The following is a 19321-nucleotide window of genomic DNA, read 5'->3' on the forward strand; positions in this document are numbered from 1 at the left end:
TGTGTTATTATTACTCTCTGGTTCTTGAATGAATTCCACAAGTTGCAAGCTTTGTGCTATATTTACCTTGCTAGTGGTGTCACTTCCTTGCTCCTTTACAGACTTCAGTATATAAATATGCACATTATCATCTGTGGATTCATCATCTTCAGAGCCTCAAGAACTGATGAGTTTCCCAATGCCTGCTCCAAGGATTACTTTACAAGGCCAGCGCATTCAGACAGTATTTAATGGTAGGGTGTACGATGCGATATATTTTAAAACAGGGCTCAAAGAATGCAGCTGGAGGGCAGGATCGGTGTCTCTGGCTGGAAATGGGCTCATCCTCCTCTTACTGCCAGCAGGATTTAACCACGTTTGGTACATCAGAGCTGAGCACACTTGTCCTCCACTCTACTTGCAGCTACGTCGTATTTGGAGTAAGTTCAGCTGCATCATTTAACACCAAAATAAACCACTGCACCTTGGCGAAGGCTTTGCTGCTTTGGAGAACCATAAATCTCCATGTAATGCAAAATCCATAATATTTACAGTGCCTTACTACCTGTCTCACAGAGAGACCTTGCCCAGCACAACCCGTTCATCAGAATTTGAAATAATGGTTTCTCTGTCCATGTCTGACTTGATAAACCACAATTTCCCCTGGCTCAGCCCGTAAAAAGGACTTCCAGGATCACAAAAGCAGATCCTTTTCCAATAAAATGTATCCACTGCAAAAAGCTGATTATTGTTTCACCAAAGTGCTATAAAGCAGCATAAGGTTTTTATTGGCACGTGTTTTAGAACTAAGAAAACAACGCATGTAAAAACCCTGAGGTAAATCCATTGCTTTGGGGGGCAAAGTGCTTTTCCATGGTAGTTTACCATGGTTTACATGATTATAACAGGCTCTGCGTGAGGGAAGCTACACTCATCCCAAAATAATAAATAAACCAAACCAGTGCAGGCAAGTCCAGGATCCAGCCAGTGCTGGGGAGGATGGAGCAGCCTGACATGGGGGATGTACCGGCAGCTCGGGGTTCCCAAAGCTCTGCTGTTCCTCTCGCTGCAGTCCCAGGCGGACACTGAATGTGGAGCCACAGGAGTTCTGTGGTTGCTGTTAGAGCTGTCATGAGAATCCATCTGTTCTTTGTGCCCTCGGAGCACTGGGAAGAAACAAAGTGCAGAGGTGTTTGGGGTTGGGGAAGGGGTGACTGCACTCCCCAACTGCAGATCCTTTTGTCTAAAAGGAGCAAAGGGAACCTTGCTGTACATTCCCACTGAATTAAATGTACCACAGACACGGCTGTCCTTCAGCATCCTGGTCATCCTTAAGCATTCTGCTCCTGAGGTGTCCAGCTTGAAAAAAATGACTCCATTCCATATAAATTAGGAGTTCTTCCTCATATCTGTCTGATCCAAAGCATTTGTAGTCAATGGGAGTGTTTCCATTTACACCATGTCCACTGAAAAAAAAAAAAAGATTCTATTTTTCCCCATGTGTTTTTGCTCGGCTTTAACTCCAGATCCCCAGAAAGATTTCCCTTCCACAGGGTTTAATTTCCAACTTTGGGTTTCTTTTTTTTTTTTAAAAAAAAACCCCCAAATTCTTGTACTTTCTGTTTTGCTTATTTGCTTATTTTGTTTGGTTGGATTTTTTTCCCTGCTTTCTGTATTGGGTTCTTCAGTGCTGCTGGATGCTACAAAACCAGTGTGATGTTCAGCCTCTGATCTGTTTTGGTGGTGAACACAATACAAAGCATGAAAGGTGTGATGAAATGGTGAGTAGTTATTCAATTCTATTTATCTTCCTATTCAGTGCTGGTTTTAAGATCCACTAGACAACCCCTTTCTTTGATGATTGCACCAGGTTTTAATGTTTTCCAAGTTCCTTAGACCTAAACTTAACAACTCTGGCCCTGTGAGTAATACTATTTGCTAATCATGGTATTTTGCCACTTTCTTGCATCAGGAAATGTCACGTTGCGTGATAACCGTTCACAGCCTGAGTGCTCTCATGATTTCTGTGAAATCTTTTCGTTTCGCTCAGCTCAGTGGTCACGGGGGATTTTTCCCCGTGTGGCAATGCCGCCGGCGGTGACCAGCGGGCTGTGGCAACACCAGAGCCCAGCTTGTCTTGGGCCGAAACGCTCGGGGGAAACTTCTCACTCCCCGTTTGGCAAAGTGTTTCCCCGCCGGGCTTCAGAAACACCCGGGGCGAGCATCCAACCCGGAGGCGGCGGCGAGGGTGCTGTCCCGGGAGATGCGGGGGTGCTGTTCCGGGACCGGGGGGTGCTGTCCCAGGACCGGGAGATGCGGGGTTGCTGTCCCGGGGCCAGGCAGTGCGGGGGTGCCTGGCTGGGGGTGCAGTCCCGGGGCCCGCCGGTTCTCGGCCAATCGGCTCGGCGCCGCGCACTCCCCGCCCCGCTCGCCCCATGTGCAGAAATAGCCCCGCCGCGGCCGGCAGCGGCTTTTCCGCGGGGAGCGGGGCGGGCGGGCGGGCGGCGGCGGAGCATCCCCGGGCGGCGCAGCGGCGGGGCCGTCCCACCCCCGGCCCGGCCCGTCCGGTCGCGCCCCGAGGTGCCGGCGGGCGATGGCCCCGCGGCGGGCGCAGCGGGCGGGCCCCGCGGCGGGCGGGCGGTGAGCGCTGCCCGCGGGAGCGCAGCCGCGGATGCCCCCCGGGGCCCGGGCGGTGCGGGCAGCGGGGGGCCCGGGGTTCGCCGCGCCCCTCCGGCCCCCCAGGGCCCGGCAGCCGGGCGGGAGGCGGCGGTGAGCCCGGACATGGGTGTTTCTCTCCGGGAAGCGCTGCCCTGTGGCCTGTTGGTACCTGCGGACGGGCGCCCGGTGGAAAGTACCTTGTTCTCATGAACGGTTCTAGTTCCTCGCCCTGGGCTCTCGTCATGGACACTATGAAAACCACCTATATCGTGCTGGAACTGATCATTGCTGTGCTGTCTATCGCTGGCAACGTCCTGGTCTGCTGGGCCGTGGCCATCAACAGTACTCTGAAGAATGCCACCAACTATTTCCTGGTGTCCCTGGCAGTGGCTGATATCGCCGTGGGTTTGTTAGCCATCCCTTTCGCCATCACCATCAGCATCGGATTCCAGGTGGATTTTCACAGCTGCCTCTTCTTCGCCTGCTTCGTGCTGGTGCTGACCCAAAGCTCCATTTTCAGCTTGCTGGCCGTGGCCATCGACAGGTACCTGGCTATTAAGATCCCACTGAGGTAAGTGACTGGAGCGGACGCACGTAGCCGCATTCCCTGACAGCCTAGACTGTGGCCTCCTTGCCTTCGAGTGCAGGAACATCTGGTCACTAGTGTTGCTATAAGAGGTTTGCTGCCCGCAGGTGACGATGAGAATACCAGAGAGTTTGCACTCACTGCAGGACTGGGATCAAGTTTTCAGTATCCTGCCACTGACTTCAAAATACACCTTGAAGCTCAATTTCTTTAGGATGTTTGTCTTGGGAGGATCAGTGGCATCTTGTGGGGGGGGCTATGCATTGATGTAGTTGTGTGCTTGGCATAGTTGCAGCTAATCTATGTAGGTATTTATACAGCCCCCATTATTGTGGTGTCTGGGCATCTCCCAGGTAATTAAACACGGAGGCCACCCCTCTTTCTCTTACTTCCCAGCCTGTTAGAGAAGTAGTTTCACAGGCTGTTTGGTAAGAGCTCTTGTCTCTTCCTGAGCTCAGGTCACAGTAATTCAGAAAGGCTGAAAGTTATCTTAAGTAGATCTTAATATGATTTTGTACGTAGTTTGTGTTTTCAGCTATGACTACGGCCTAACTAGGCTGACTTCCAGTTTTTAGAGGGACATAATGAATGAACTGAAAGCACAATTTGTTGCATTTATAAATGCTGAAATTGTGTTTCAGTGCTTGTATGCGTACCTTTTCTTTCTGAGTGCTTACTGTGAGCAACTGTGTAGATCAGTAAATGTCAGAAGGTGACAGCTTTGTCCATCTGCTATGAAAGGAGAAGAGTGAAGGGGAAAGGATTCATACCTCAGTTTTCAGAATTTCACAGTTTAGCATTTCATCCATGCACAGCATCAAAAGACGGTTCTTTCTAATCCATGGGACATTGCAGTATTCTTGGGAAAAATGTATTTGATCTGTTTTAGAGGCACTTCACCAGTGAGCTGGTGCAGCAGCTTCCTTAAGCTTAAGTGCAGCAAATCCCCAGCTTTGCATTACAAATGTCCTGGGTCTGTTAGTCCCCATCTCCTTCATGTCTCTGTTGTTCCTCCCTGAGAAGCAGACACTGATGGGACCCCTGGGGAGTCCAGGATGGCTTAGGGCACTGGTCAGGATTTGTCATAAGGGACCTCAGCTGAACTCTCTAAGTTGCTGCTGTCCTAGATTCTGCTCATCTCTGGTATCTCCCTTGCACAGGCACTGAATTCACCCTAAAATTACTTTAAAAGAAAAAACCCCTTCACTCTGTTCTGGCACCTTGCATCGGAGAACTCCCATATGTTGGGCAAATATTAATTAGTCATCAGGCAGATGATAAAACTGGTAGTGGAAATGCATGTACGCTGAGTGGCTGTGTGTGTCATCAGGGCTTGGTGCTCAGAAATTCCACAGCGCGTAGAGTAAGCGAGAGCCGAGCTGTATCCCTCGTGGGGAGAGGGGACGGAGCAGGTCAGTTGGTGCCAGCACCTCTGACCTGCTCACCTGCCCGCCACCCACCTGGGTGACACCCGCATGGGCTTCAGATAACTATTTGGTGTTTTTTCCATTCGTTTGGGGCTTTCTCAAACTGGGGGTCAGCAGCACAGCAACGGCTACGGAAGCAGGTCGGATTTTTTTAAGTTTCAGTTCAATCACACCACACACCACAAGCAGGCTGTTCAAGCACGGGCCGTTTATTTTAACTCTCTCATTTCGTACCACAAGCTGCTTTTTGCAGCACTTGGCTGAGAAAGTTGGAGCTTGTGAGATCAGTTTCTACTCCGCGGGAATCCGAGGCGCGAGTCGCAGATCAGAAATGCTCTGAGGGCACCGTTTATGTGTTTGCAGAAGGGAAGTGGTTTTGCCATCTGACAAAATTGCAAGTATTTCCTCCACACTCTTTTTTATTTTCCCAATCCCGGTCTCCAGCAAGTTTGCTGGGCTCTCCATTAGATCTGTACACCTGTGTGGGATGAAATCTCAGGGCAGTTTGTGTTGCTTTGGGATTCTTTGCCAACATTGCTTTTTCACCCAGTCTTAGGCCAAGTCTTTTATTCTGTTTGCATGAACATCTTTATTCCTATGAGCATTTTCTAGCTGGACACATACAGCCCCTTCAGCTGTAAATGGAGATCCAGGAGTCCATCCTTCCTAGGCTGGTCTGAAGTGTGAAGTTTGGATTAAACTTGGTCTTGGCACTGAGGCCCCTTTCATTGCTCTCAGAGGTGACCAGTAAGTAAAACTCCATTAAAAGAACAGTGGGTTCTCACTGCTGGGGTGCAGGGCAATGGGCAGCTCGTTGCTTCGGCAATGGGAGATTTAGGGGCTGGCACTGAAAGGCTGTTTTTATTTGTGCGACCAAGATCAAAAGAGGACAGAGTGGGTTATAAAACTGTGCTGGCAAAACACTTTTCTATTGCACCAGGGTTTTCCAAGCAAGGCTTGGTTAGAACTGTCTCATCAGCATCCTTGTTCCCGAGATGCTCCCCAGCGCTGCTGTCCCACCACCCGCTCCAGGTACATTCATGTGCGGTTTCTGGAAGGCGGTTTGTGCCATGGAGAGGGAAAGTTGGTCATCATTTTGTAGGAACAGTGACCTTAGGAGAAGTTTTTGTCACTAAAACTCTCATTCTGGAGACCGGTGCAGGGTCTGATAACCGGCCATTTAAGAAACTGATTTGTACCCAGCCCCATATAGCAATTACTTAATAAATAGCGCAGTTGTTGCAGAGCAAACAGGTGTCCCTGTCACATCCACCAGCTCCCTGTGGAAACGTCTGTAGGGACAGTGAGAACCGAGTATGCCATAGGATTTAATGCCGTTTCAGGGTTATTTAAGCACACCCATAGGCTGGGCAGGCGGGGGAGCGCAGGAGATGTTTGCATTGCAGTCAGGCTAGTAATGGATTTTTCAGTCCTGTGGCTGAACCAAAAATCCCATGGGGAAGAGGGAAATTGTTTCAGTCAAACTGAAACAGCAATGTTTGGAGGTTTTAGTAAAACAAAGTGATCCAGACCAACCTGGCAGATTTTGTTCAAGTTGCTTAACCCTTCTGATGTTGCTGTGCTGCTTTTTGAAACGGAGGCATCCTCACTGGAAAGGAACTGACAAATTCTCATCTGGACAATTGCAGAACAAAAATCTTATTTAAAAATGGTGTTTTACAACCCCCACTCCTCTGGCTAAAAATATTTGCTGAATTTGACCTGAAGCCACAAATTCTTTCTGTCCCTTGAAACTCTTGTTTTGTTTGTTTTTGACAAATCTCTGTTTGTGGAGAAGCCCCCACCGCGCTGCCCAGTCCGAGCAGCTGCAGCTCCGAGCCCTTCCCCGGGTCCTTTCTCCCCCGGCCGACACACCAGGACACGGCTTCTTGTCTTCAAACAGGCACTGACCCTGCCTTGCTTCCCAGTCCTCAGTGCTTCTGACCAGGTGGCATCACCACCCGCGTCTGCCCGTCCCTGTGGCCCCCAGGTACCCGACAGCATCCATTCTCTGCCAGGCTGACCCCCCCTCAAACGCTCACACCCCCACAGTGCTGCCTCCAAGCAGAATATCAAAGCTGGGCAAGGCAGCGTCTTCCAGCATCAGTAAATCCATCGCACAGTGTTTGGCACAAGAGCAGTGCGAGGCTTTCTCTCTCTGGCTTTTTCCAGGGCTGGTTTTCACCCTGCAGCCCCATAGCTGCGAGCCAGAGAAGATTTGTAAGCTGGAATAAGATATTTCCCTTTTATTTGCATTATTGCAAATTATTTGGTGTGGCTGATAATTGTACGTATGGAGAGATGCCTGGAACAAATGTATCAGGAATTAGAGAGGGAGAAAAGCACCTGTATTTAGCGAGCAAAAGCAGAATGAAACACCCTGTACAACATCACGCTGTGTGCCCTTGTCCTGCAGGATGGCGAATGCTGTACTGCTGCTGCCCACCCGGCAAACACCCCCCGAGACCTGCAGGGGGAAAACCAGCCCAGACTCCCTGTGGCTTGAGCTGATCTGGTGCTTGTTCTTCTTCCCTGGATTTAGTTCTCTCCCGCCTTTGATTTTTATCCCTGGCAGAAACACAGTGCTGATGTCCCCAGGCAGCTTTGCCATGAGCTAGAACTGGGTTATCCATGACTGTGCCCTCTCCCCTTCTTCTCCTTGTTGAGCCCTCGCTGCCCCCGGCAGCCAGAGCACCCGCGCTGGGCCCCAACCTGTTAATGGTCTCCCACAGGAGCTGCTGCCCCTCGTCTTTGACATGATGAAGACAACAGCCCCATTCCTTTCTGCTCTCCTCATGGAGATGAATTCCATTTGGATCATGGCTGCCTTTTTCTCATCCTTTTAGCTGTGTGGTGTCCTTTCATGAGGTGGTTTGGCGGATGCTTTACAGCCGCCTGCCCTCGCTGTGCCCTGCTGCAGAGGGGCTCCCCCCTCCTCCAGACAAGAACTGGTCCTGGATTCCCCTCAACCCCCAGTTTGTTCCTCAGCAAAGCCTTGGTCTCCACCTGCCATTTTCTGTGTGCCATCAGCGACACGCAGAATTGCAGCTGCTCTTCCTTGCCCTTGCTTCATTTCCTTTCTCAAGGGAAATCCTTGCCCTGCCCTTCATCTGGTTCATGTGCCGATCCCGAGCGGCACGGGAGGCATCGTTCTTCCAGAGCCGGGGATGCTCTGCCCCTCTTGTCCATCAGACGGCTGTGCCGGGCCAAGGTTACCATCAATTAATAGACTTAACGTGCAGCAAACATGCTGAGTGCTGCAGGCAGGAGGTTCGGTTCAGCAGCACAGCTGTCACAGCTTTAAGGAAGTTCAGGTCAGTTGAGCTCGACTTGGGCAGAACGTGGGGGGTTTGTGCTGCAGCCGGGGGCCGGCAGCGCCCGCTCGTCTTCCCAGGGCTGCTGTTTGCCCTGGGCTTTGGATGCAGCCGACTCTGGAAAAGAAACACAATAAAAACCAGCAATAATCACATATGCCCTCATGGCCATCAGCCAGAGGGGGAAATCACAGCTATTTTTAGTTGCGAGCAGCCTGGCTTCCTTAAAACGCCTGTCTCCAGTTTTTATATTTTTCTCCACCTTGAGGGTCACTTCCCTCCAAAAAAAGCAAAAATCCTGTCAGGAAGGGCATTAATTGTCTCTGAGACGTGAGCCCCTGCAGAAGCTGGGGGTAGGGGATGCCAAGGGGTGACCGCAGTCGGCATGTGGCTCCAAGTCTCATTTCCAGGCTGTTGACTGAGCCAGAACCTTTGGGTTTAGGAGCTTTTTGCATGTTGCTCAGCCCAATCTACAAAAAACACAGGTTAATTCTTAGGTGGAAAAAGAGCAGCTCTTGAAATCTAGCAGAATTTTATTCTAGAAGTGAGGCTTTTGGATTTTCCTGCAAGAACAATGTATTAAACCAAAGTGTTCTGACAGTGAACTGTTTGATTTTGCAGTTGAAAGTTTTTGCTTTGTAATTATCAGGCTTGTTCTTGGGGTTTTTGTGAATTTGCTGTTTTTCATAGCAATGAGCACAGATTGCAACACTGAGATTTTTAGGAATGTTCTGCCCTGGCCCTTGGCTGTGCCGGGCAGGGGCTGTGCGGGGAGCGTCAGGGCTCCCGTCACTGCGTTACGGGCGGCTTTGGTCCGCAGGATGCCAGGAATCAGTGGTGCCAGCTGTGCCTACAGATGTGTCAGCCCTCTCCCCTCCCCATGGGCTCTCGCGGCTTTGCGAAGCCTGATGAGCAGCTCAGGGAATTGGTGCGTGCCAAAGCGCGGATTATCTCCCTGATCCTATGGATGACATCAGGCCTGGGCATGAGCCACAAATAACTTGCGAGAACATCGGTGGATGTGTGTCCGGGCACTTATGCTCACCGTTCAGCGCCCTGTGGGCACCGTCGTGTCACTGAGCGCCGTGACCAGAGCTGCTGGACCCACAAGGGACAAGGGACGGAGCGCGGTCCCTGCAGGAGCAGCGGTGCAGACGGGTCGGTGCCACCATGGCTGGGGCTCTGCCTGTGCCCCCAGATCATGCACTGGTCACCCCACACCCTGGCGTTCGCATCCTCCCTCCCATCGCTCAGAGAGGTTTGGAATGGCAAAAATTCTCAGCCCCAGGCACCCCCAGGTAGATCTGTGGGGATTCAGAGCCCGGAGGGAGGGTGGTGTCGAGGAAGAGCTCGGGAAGGCTGAAGGCTCCAGAGGCTCCTCTCAGCCCTGTGGTCTCAGGCAGGGAGAACCAGATTTTTGTGCTCTGGGACTCAGAAACCCCCTCTGGAGCACAAAGGGCGGGCAGGTACCACACCCCTGCCTGCGCACGGGTGTCTTGAGGTGGCTGCTCGTGTTCTGAAGTGAGCGTGAGAGCAGCGTGCGGAGCGCCGAGTTCATTTCCTTCCTGCACCCAGCAGCTCTGCGCGCCCCGGCACCCCCGGTGCCAGGCGTCCTCGGGGGAGCGCGGGGTTGCCCGGCGTGGGCAGCCAGCCCACAGCCCCCCCTGCTCCCCGCTCCACCCCGTGGCTCTCAGTTCAGTTTTCAGTCACATCTTCTCGCCCTGTCGGGGCGGCCGGGCTGTGGTGTGAGCAGCTGCTACAGACAGAAAACAGGGCAGCCAATGCAAATTCCTGCCCGGCTGCTGTGAAAGCACCTTCGTGAGAAAAATACCTGCACATCCACACGGCAGGTGCTGTCGGTGTTCCACACGTGCACGGCTCTGTGTTCCCCTCCCAGCGCTCCACACCTCGCAGCCACCGTTTCCCTTCTCTGTTCTCCAGATGACCCAAACGGGTGCTGTTTGCAGGGTGCTTTGGGCCAAAACTGAGCTCTCCTGCATTTCTCCTTTCCACATTCTTGGCTCTACAAACCTGGTGCCCTTCAGCCATCCCCTGCTCTGAGCTGTTGCTGTGTGGTGGTGGCAGGGCTGAGGTGCGGATGGGTGTGCTGGGATAAACTGGGATAAACTGGGGCGAGGTGGGAGCTGGGGGCCGTGGAGGGCAGCCGTCATTCTCCCAGCTGCCTTGCCTCTAGCCCAGGGAAGGAGGACTTCACAGGAGGGATAAGCTGAGAGGGTTTTGTGCTTGATAGTTTAAGCTCATGAGCAGCAGGGTCTTGTGTGAAAATGCCATATAACATGAACAAAGCAAGCCCTGGAGGAAGTTAAAGCCTTCTAGTCTTTAAATGCCTTTTAGCGGTCCCGCAAATGTAGCACCTGTGACCTCGCTGGTCGGCTGCAAACCCAGCAGCACCGGGGACGAGCGGGCGGTTGTTCCCCTCGCGCTGTGCAGATGGGAGCCAGGCAGGGCTGGGTTCCTCAGCATCCAGCCCCAAAGCTCAGAGCAGCACCCACACATCGGCCCCCACTTTAGAGTCAATGCCTGAACACTCTCCATCCTGCGGCAGGTGGGTGCACAGGGGCTGAGCACCATGAACACAGCGGGCAGCGGTGCTCCCGGCACCCAAAAACGGGGGTGCTGAGCCATGCTCCTGCCCCTCCAAGTAACCCCGAGTGCCCACCTGCGCCGTGGGGCTGGCGTGGTCGCAGTCACCGTCCGGCGGAAGGCCGGGAGTGCGAGCGGGGGCCGCTGCTGCCGCCCCTGCGCACAATAGGGACAGATGTGGGAGGAAGTGATTTGTCTGCAACTGGACAGGGACCGACGCAGATGTCCTGCTTCCTCGGCTGATACTGCAACTGCTAATCAGATTTCTCACTCTCACCGCCAACTCCTTCCTGGTTAAAAAGCACAGCTTTTTATGGGCTTTTTATTTATTTCTTTTTTCTCCTCTCTAAGGTGCAATTTATGATTCATTTAAAATGTCCTGCCAGGATATTTCTGCTGGTATGCGATCTCCGTTCCATGGCTGCGCATGGAGCAAGCAGAACAGCAGCAATGGTGCTTATTCCGTGCTGTCATAGCTCCAATGGGAAAAAAAAAAGAGCAAAATGCAAAGTACAGCTGCACGTAGATGACCAGGATGCAATGCTTGGCAGCCAAACTGCTCTCTGCCCTTGTGAATCGAGGTGTCTGTGTCTTTTCCTTCACACTTAAAATAGAAATATATAAATTATCACTGCTTCTTTGTATCGGAGCACCTGCAGGGTCTGAGATCTGCGAACTCCCCGCATCCGGCGGCCCGGGCACGGGGCAGACAGGAGGGAAGCTGAGAGCCCCCTCTCCCCCATTCCTGCTCCCTGAGATAAATTATGTGGGAATAAGAGTCTCCTTCTAGAATGTTTCCTCCAGGCTGGGTTCTTTCCCAAGTCTCATCACCCCAAATGCTGAATTACACCCAGCAGTGCCTGTGCTGGGTGATCTCCATGGGCTGTTGTGTCCCAGCTGAAGCTGTTTCGATGGTGACACAGCAGGTACAGACCCAGCAGCACTTGTACACGGAACCACCGGTGGGTCAGAGCCCTGCTGTGAAAGCCACTGAACTTCCCTTGAAGTATTTGACCTCCTGCGCTGGGACTGTGGGACTGGGACACTGGTGGCAAATGTATAGTCATGTACGTTGGCAGAACAGAAACCTGAATGGCTCTGTGATGGCGGCACTGGGTGGGAGCTGTGATAATTAGCTGCTTTATGATGATTACACCAGTAAAGAGGCTTTGCCTGGCAGCGTAAAAGGAATGAATGCATTGCCAGGTTATTTAATTTCAATAAATCATTTAAAAATATTCAGCTGTTATTTACATTAAAGCAACATTTGATGCCTCTGGGCAGAAACAAAGAGGAGATTCAATATTTGTTACACATTAATCGAGCAGACTTAGGTGAGTAAAGTTACTATAATAGTTTTTGCCTGATAATATTAAGCCTTAAAGAGAATGAAGGAGGGGTTTGCTGGAGCATTCAGAGCTGTGCAAATCTGTTGGTTCCTCACTGTCTGGTCATGTTTTATAGAGCTTAGGAAAAAAGGTGACTCTGGGTTGTCTCACAGCCCGTGCCTGCTGCTCTTGGTGGTGGCTGATGATGGGATGCGGTTGTGTGCGGTGGCTCACTAACGAGACTCTTCTTTCTTGACCTGGTAATAGTCATGCATCCTTTATTTTCACATGCTTAACTTCCATTAAGGGCAATACAGGCAGTGTCCTGGCAAATAAGTGTATTAAGTTAATAAGAAGGTAATTAGTGAACAATTTTAGAGCATCAAACCGTCCCGTTTCACCTTGGCCTCTTCTGGCTGGTAGCTCAGCGACCCACCATGACCCTTCTCTGTAGTCTCAGCAGGGACCACCATCGTCTCTGGGATCGGTCACTGAGCGGAGAGGTGGTGGGAAGAGTTTGTAGGGCAACCCTGTGAGAACGAGGAGTTAATCTGCGGAGTGTGCTGCTCACTGTGAATATCTATCTATCTATCTATCTATCTATCTATCTATCTATCTATCTATCTATCTATCATCTATCTCTATCTGTCTCTCTGTCTCTCTGTCTCTCTCTATCTCTCTATCTCTCTATCTCCACTCCAGTGAACAGCATCTCCTCCCTGTGCCGACAGCCCTGCAGCTCTCCCGCTGCTCAGCTCGGGCTCTTGCAGACACGAAGTGCAGCGTGTTTTTCCATCTCCTCCTCGCAGAAGAGGCCCCGGCTTAAATGTGATCCGGGCTGCAGCTCTGCTGTGCGCGCTGGGGAAGAGCGGCACTAAAATAAACATGCCACCATTACAGCCACTGGAAAATCAAGTGACTTAACTGGATTTGTAAGCCTCCACACTGAGAGTTATGTTTGCAGAAGAGTTCAGGAGAGGAGCAGATGGAAAAAGCCTTATTTGGGGTCATAAGCTTTCAGCAAGGGACAGCAGCGGATGTCACCAACCTGGCACGGTGCAGTGGACACCGGCCCCAGCAGAGCAGAGCTGCAGCGGCTTTTCCTTGTGCTCCTGCACACCCTAATCTAGATATGCAAAACTCTTAGCATTGGGTTTCTCTCTATGAACAATGGTCCATTTTGTGTTTGCTGGTCTTACCAGCAGAGTTTTTTGGGATGTGACACAGCTGAGGCAGCAGAGAAGCAACTGAAATGACCAGCTAAGCGTGAACAGCACAAGCCGAGGAGCCGCGGGCTCCTCTTCCCCGCGCAGAGCTGTAGAGCAGCAGCTCCTGCAGCACTGGCTGAGCTTGGCCACCGCTGTAGCCTGAGACTCCGACTTTGCCAAGAGATCGGATTTCTGGGAACTTGCTCCAACTCAAATCTTAGTGTTTTCAAGTCCCACAACCTCAGAGCAGCTCCAGCTCCTGAAAACCTAACACAGGGTTTTGAAAGCAATGGGCTTGGCCTCACTGATCTGATAATTTCTTATCTTCTGAAGCAGTGAGGCTTAGTAGTAATGAGAGAAAAGCACAGGAGAAACCCCTCAAACCTCTCAGTGGCTGGACCTGCCCTTTAGACACGTACCCTGTGGCCTGTGGTCACAGATCAGCATCTCCTAAATGTGGCAGCTGCTCCCACATCCTCTCGGCCGGCCCCGTGCACAGCGGCTGTGCAGGAGGGGCCGAGGGCTCCCCCAGCCCTGCTTTGCTGCCCGGTTGGTGCTGACAGATGCCCCACTTACCCTCCTGTTTCTGTAGCTTGCAGGAGGAGAGGGACACGGGGCTCTCAGGGAGGCAGCGCAGTGTGATTCACAGGCACAGCTGCGGTTCTGTGGGAATAAAACCCTCCCCTGCCTCACGGGCCGGAAGAAAATCAGAACAAACGTTCTTAGGAAAGGAGGAGCAGGGTAGCCAAGCCAGAGTAAACAAGCACTGAGAGACGGGTGTGGGACGGGGGACGCGTGTCAGCCAGCAGACAGGAGAGGACAGGAACGGGTTTCTCACGGTGTCTTTCTGGCAGTCGCTGGTTCTTTGCTTCTCCAAAGAGTGACCCGACTGATGCTTTGATGTTGGCATCTGTTCTGGTTGCACCAAAACCAGCTTGACTTCTGTGGCTTTAGGATCCAGGTCCGTTTGTGTCTCTGAGCATCTGGGGGCTGGAGGGGCACCTTTGTTTTCGTGGCCATGAAGACACTCAGTCTGTGGGCTTAGGAAAGGTGTGGGCAGCACATGGCTCTGCAGCCCTTGTCAACTTGTCCCTAGGCCACCGTGGAGCTTCTCCGTAACGCATGTGAGAGCAGCAGGTGCCCAGGAAGGCACAAAGCAGGGACATCAAATGGGGGAGAGGAGCCCAGTGTCCCTGGCTCCCAGCTCCACGTCTGGATGGAGACACTGACCCCAACTTGCAACTCTCCTAAGCAATCCATCATTAGCAATTGTTTTCAAATACTGGCTCAGGAAAGTCTTTCTTCTTTTGTTATGCAGCCACAACAAGCTTGCGTGGGCTGCAGTCTGGCATGTGCAGGCCAGGAATTGCACCGTTTGGGAAGCTGGCAGGATCTCCGATTTCCACACACATGTACTTACTGCCCAGCTCAGAGTACGAGGTAGCACGGGGGGGATATCACATTACGGGACTGCTGCAAGCTCCAGTGCAAGCAGCGTTGCTGCAGGCGCTAGAGCAGCCCAAGCTGGCTGTGGTATAAAGGCTCCAAGTGTGTGGTGGTGCTGGTTAAATCTTCAGCTACCCATCACAGCGTAGAACTGAAAGCCAGCATTGTCTCAGCCGAAATAAGTCAGCCCAGAAGTGCATGTAGCCCAGCAACGTGCCGCGGCGTGCCCAGTAATGGATGCTTAGAGCAAGAGAGTAAGTTGGTGGTTAGAGAGTGAGCCTTCCCCCTGCTCCTGCCCTCCTAGCAGTTGGTGGTTTAGGCTCATGCAATGATAAAGTCTTTCCTAAGACGCTAAGTCTTTTACCTCCTGTTGGAGGATGTTCACAGCCAGGGGCAGCGCTTGGCTCCTCTCAGGAATAGTAAGTGAATCACCTCCCCAAATCGCCTTGCCCAGGCACAGAGCACAGGTGAGATTTTTTTACCCCTCAGGTGATGAGAGGGGTGAGGTTCCCATGTGGGCGTGGGTGGGGCTTTTGTGGCATTAGCCAAAATGCTGATGACTTTAGCTGCTGGGAAGTCATGGGTGTTCCTTTATTTAACGGCTCTATCTTGGTTTTGCTCTTGGTGCTGTAGGTATAACAGTCTGGTGACGGGCAAGCGAGCAAGAGGCCTCATCGCTGTGCTGTGGCTCCTGTCCTTTGGAATTGGACTGACTCCTCTTATGGGCTGGAATAAAGCCATGAGTGGTTGTCCCAACGCTACCAACGAGACAGGGGCTGACACCAGGACACAGCACCATGGCTGCTTCATCTCGTGCCTCTTTGAGAACGTGGTAACGATGAGCTACATGGTGTACTTCAACTTCTTTGGCTGTGTGCTGCTTCCGCTTGTTATCATGTTGGGAATCTACATTAAGATATTTATGGTCGCCTGCAAACAGTTACATCAGATGGAACTGATGGGCAACTCCAGGACCACCCTGCAGAAAGAGGTCCACGCAGCCAAGTCTCTGGCCATCATTGTAGGACTTTTTGCCTTCTGTTGGCTGCCCCTGCATATCTTGAACTGCATCACTCACTTCCACGAGGACTTCTCCAAATCCAAGCCTGAGTGGGTGATGTATATGGCCATCATCCTCTCCCACGCCAACTCTGTCATCAACCCCATCATCTACGCTTACAGGATCAGGGACTTCCGCTACACCTTCCGCAAGATCATTTCCAAGATCCTCTGTAAGACGGACGACTTGCCCAAGTGCAACACTGACAACAACCAGCACCTGACAGTCAGCGGCCTGAACTCTCCGGTAGCCTCTGTGTCCGTATGACCCTGCACGTCCTGCTCTGCGGGTTCCGCAGTCTGTCCCCACATTACCCCTCCCTGTGCCTATGTGAACAGTTGGAGCTACCTCCGCCAGGAGTGCTCAGCGATGACCACTATGCAGTTATGCAGCTGTATTTTTATTTTATTTTATTTTATTTTTGTAATTAACACAGTGCCTCCTAGAGGAATAACCTGAGTGGGGAGACTGAGCACAGCTCACCCCCGACTGTAAACCCAGGTTGTGTGAGTGCTGGGGAGCATGTTGGATAGGGTGTTTCAAAAAGACGGACCCAATTTCAAACACATAGTGATTTCAGATCGGTTCCATCTTTTTGAAGCACCCTGTAATTCCTTTCCAGGTCAGACATTGACTGTGGAAGACCCACGTGCTGGGGGTGTTTCCCTAATTGTGCTGCTCGTGTCAAGTCCTAGGATCTTTATTTTAATTATTATTATTATTTTTTAATCTCTTGTTTCATTTAGGAGTAATAATTTTGTGTCCGTTTTCGGGTTGTTCTTTGAGTCCATACTTGACAGCACTTTGGTAATACCCTAATTATTCCATCAATTGTTTGATGCAGCTCGTATTCTCTGATGGGAAAAAGTCTTACTTAGCCCAGTTGCTGGTGTGAAACTGAATCTGCATTCCAGGCTCTGAGGGACGTGGCCGTGTTGATGGGAAAACAAGATCAGAACTGGCCAGCTATTTTTGGCCCCAGTATGGAAGCCCTACTTACTGAAAGAGGAAAATTCTAGAAAAGAGTGCACTGAAGCTTTAGAACAGCAGTTTCATTGCCTTTAAATCACTTTGGTCTACAGGATCGTGCAGACCAGTGCAACAGGTTTGATTTCAAATCTGTTTCCAGCTGTCAAAATGCAAAAGGCACAAGTGCCCTAATGGTCTGATCCGGAGTCACTGAGGGTTGTGCGGACACTCCCTTGCTGACACGATTTTTGCTCCCAAGTCAGAACCTGACAGCCTTGCAGTGCTTTCAGAAGGGCAGGTTTAGCTGGGATAGCCGGCTTCTGCAGCTCACCTAGTTCCTAAAACTTGGTCTTGCTGGGCTTCCTCTGTAGCCCAGTAACCCCCAGAAGCCGTGAGTGCTTTTATTTTGTTTTTTCTAATAGTGATTTTTATTTTTTTACTGTTTATTTTAATCTTGCATCAGTAGCAAGAGACAGGAAGGGAGGTAATTTGCTTGAGAAGCTAGAATGCCTTGACTTGGGTCTGGTTTTGGCCCAGCTCTTTGTGGAAGCAGACGGGCCGGCCTGGCTGCTGCACTGAGCCTGCTGTCCGGGCCCTTCGTGAGGACAAAGCTCAGCCCCTCATCAGCACAACAGTCTTAATTTGTGCTGCGAGTTAATAACACTCTGCAACCGCAGCTCAGTAATTACTGCACCTGATTTAATATGTAACTGTGATATGCAAAACTAGGCAAGGGTAGGAAGAACAGCGCACGGATTTCTGCAGTCTGAGCTCCGCTTATCCGGCCGGCGTGCCGGCACGCGCAGCGCTGTACGTGAACCGGTGCTCCCAGCATGGCCTTCGTTTTGCAGCGCAGTTTCACTCCACAACGGAGAGGAACAGGGAGGGGAGTCAGAGAAACACCAAACAGCTGATGGTGGTGCAGACCCAGCTGTTCTTGACTCGCTCAGACCTGCCATCACCTTGTGGTCCTCCTACAAATGGGACCCTTGCCTGACGGTCCCTGTGTGGTAAAGTGATGCCATCTCCGAAGCACCCAGTGCCAGCAGCGTCGCAAGCGATGAGAAGCTGGACCGCAGGGATGTGCTTTAAATGTGCTTTTCAGTGGTTCCTCACGGAGAGAGGCAGAGACAGAGCAGCCTTAGAGCCAGGGGCAGGGAAGGGAGTTTAAGCACAGCCACAGGTCCAGCGGGCAGACTGTGATATCTGGAGAAGTTTGTCCCTGATAAATTGTACTTGAATTATATAGAAAGCAGTTTTCTTTCTTTTGTTTCCCCTTCTTTTTTTTTAACTGCATTGCACTAAAAGGGGGGCAATAGAAGATCCTGAGAGTTTCATTTCTTTGGCATAAACGATGACAAATACAGTATAAAATCAGCTGAAAACAAAGAAATCCTCTTCCTGCAGCATCTGCTGCGCCGGCTGGCACGACCTGCAGGTCTGACCTGGGGCCCGGCACGCAGGCAGAGGATGATTCACTAGGAGTGATGGATCTCATACCGTGTGTGTAGCAGCTCAGCTGTCAGAGCCAGCCCCAAACCTTGGAGAATCACCAGTACGTTCTGAATGGGTTTGTACATGTTTATACAATGTCCAAATTTAGCTACAGCTCTGAGTCTCAGATACTGGCATCTCCAATAAGAAGCTGAATAGTTAAAAGTTACTGTCCCATGTGTTTCTCCTTTAACAGCCCCATTCAGCTTTGCTGCATCTGCCTTGGTCGTAGTCCAGCTAACACATGTAGCCACCTCCTGCCATTTGGGCAGGGTTTGACTCTCTCCTCCTTCTGTATTATCTTTGGCTGTGTTCCTTCAGTTAATCACAGCGGGAAACAAGCAGGATTTCACCTGCAGGTCTGGCAGTGTTGCAAAGTGGTTGCAAGCCACATTTATCCTCACAACAACAAATGTCAAGTCTCTTCTCCCACTGGCTGATTATGAACCAAACTCTGGGCAGCAGGAACAGACTGAAACGCAGCACTGAATGCAGAGACAGCCGCTCCCAGAACAGTTGCTCATATGCGACAGCTTGCACTGCAGCTCAGCATCCACGATTGCTGCCTTTCATATGCCTCTTATGAGCCAGAATTCCTGCAAACAGATGCGGTGTTACCTTAGCATGACTGTGCCATGGGGTTGTTTCAGCCACTATTAACTATGGCCCGGGTCACTGCGGTCTTTAGGCACATTAAGTGCCTTCGTGGATCTGAGCCAAAGTAATTTCAAGGCAAAATAAAAATAGGACACCTCTCCCCCCCCTCAAAAACAAAGCTCTGAAGGTTTCTATAAAAATGTGAAGTAAAAATGGGAGAGGAACTTTGTGTAGCGAGTGCAGCTGTAGCCATTCAGCTATCACTCATTACTGCTCTGATGTACATAGGGTGGATGTGTTTTCCTCATGTTGCTCAGTTTTTGTATTTGCAGTAGCTGTTATTTACATACAGAATGCTTAATTTACCACCTACACAACCTGGCTCAGCCTGTGCCCCATTATTTCTTGCGGTGTTGTGTTCACATGGTGTGTCATACGAGGCTACGCTGTACTTGAGGAGGAGCCCAGTCTCGGAGCACGGGCTGGGGTTCACAGCGCTGGAAGGAGCTGGCTCCCAGCTCAGCGGCTGGCGGGTCTGATGGGGACAGCCTTGCCTTGCCACCAGCGTGAGGGGCTCAGCTTCTCTGAAATGGGTCAGTTTAAACACACAGCAGCTGGGGTGATGCTTCCAAAGATCCTGTCTCACAGTAA

General features: G+C 51.3%; 1 protein-coding gene across 1 annotated transcript; it reads left to right on the top strand.

Moving 5' to 3' along the window:
* The first annotated feature begins 2667 nt into the window (after positions 1–2667).
* Positions 2668–19047, top strand: ADORA2B (adenosine A2b receptor). Its single transcript, XM_065853365.2, has 2 exons — positions 2668–3208; positions 15184–19047. Exons 1-2 carry the CDS (start codon positions 2844–2846, stop codon positions 15875–15877), a joined length of 1059 nt encoding a protein of 352 aa, XP_065709437.1. The 5' UTR covers positions 2668–2843; the 3' UTR covers positions 15878–19047.
* Positions 19048–19321: the final 274 nt, after the last annotated feature.

This window comes from Patagioenas fasciata, chromosome 19 (genome assembly GCF_037038585.1).
Source record: "Patagioenas fasciata isolate bPatFas1 chromosome 19, bPatFas1.hap1, whole genome shotgun sequence".
Lineage (NCBI taxonomy): Eukaryota > Metazoa > Chordata > Aves > Columbiformes > Columbidae > Patagioenas > Patagioenas fasciata.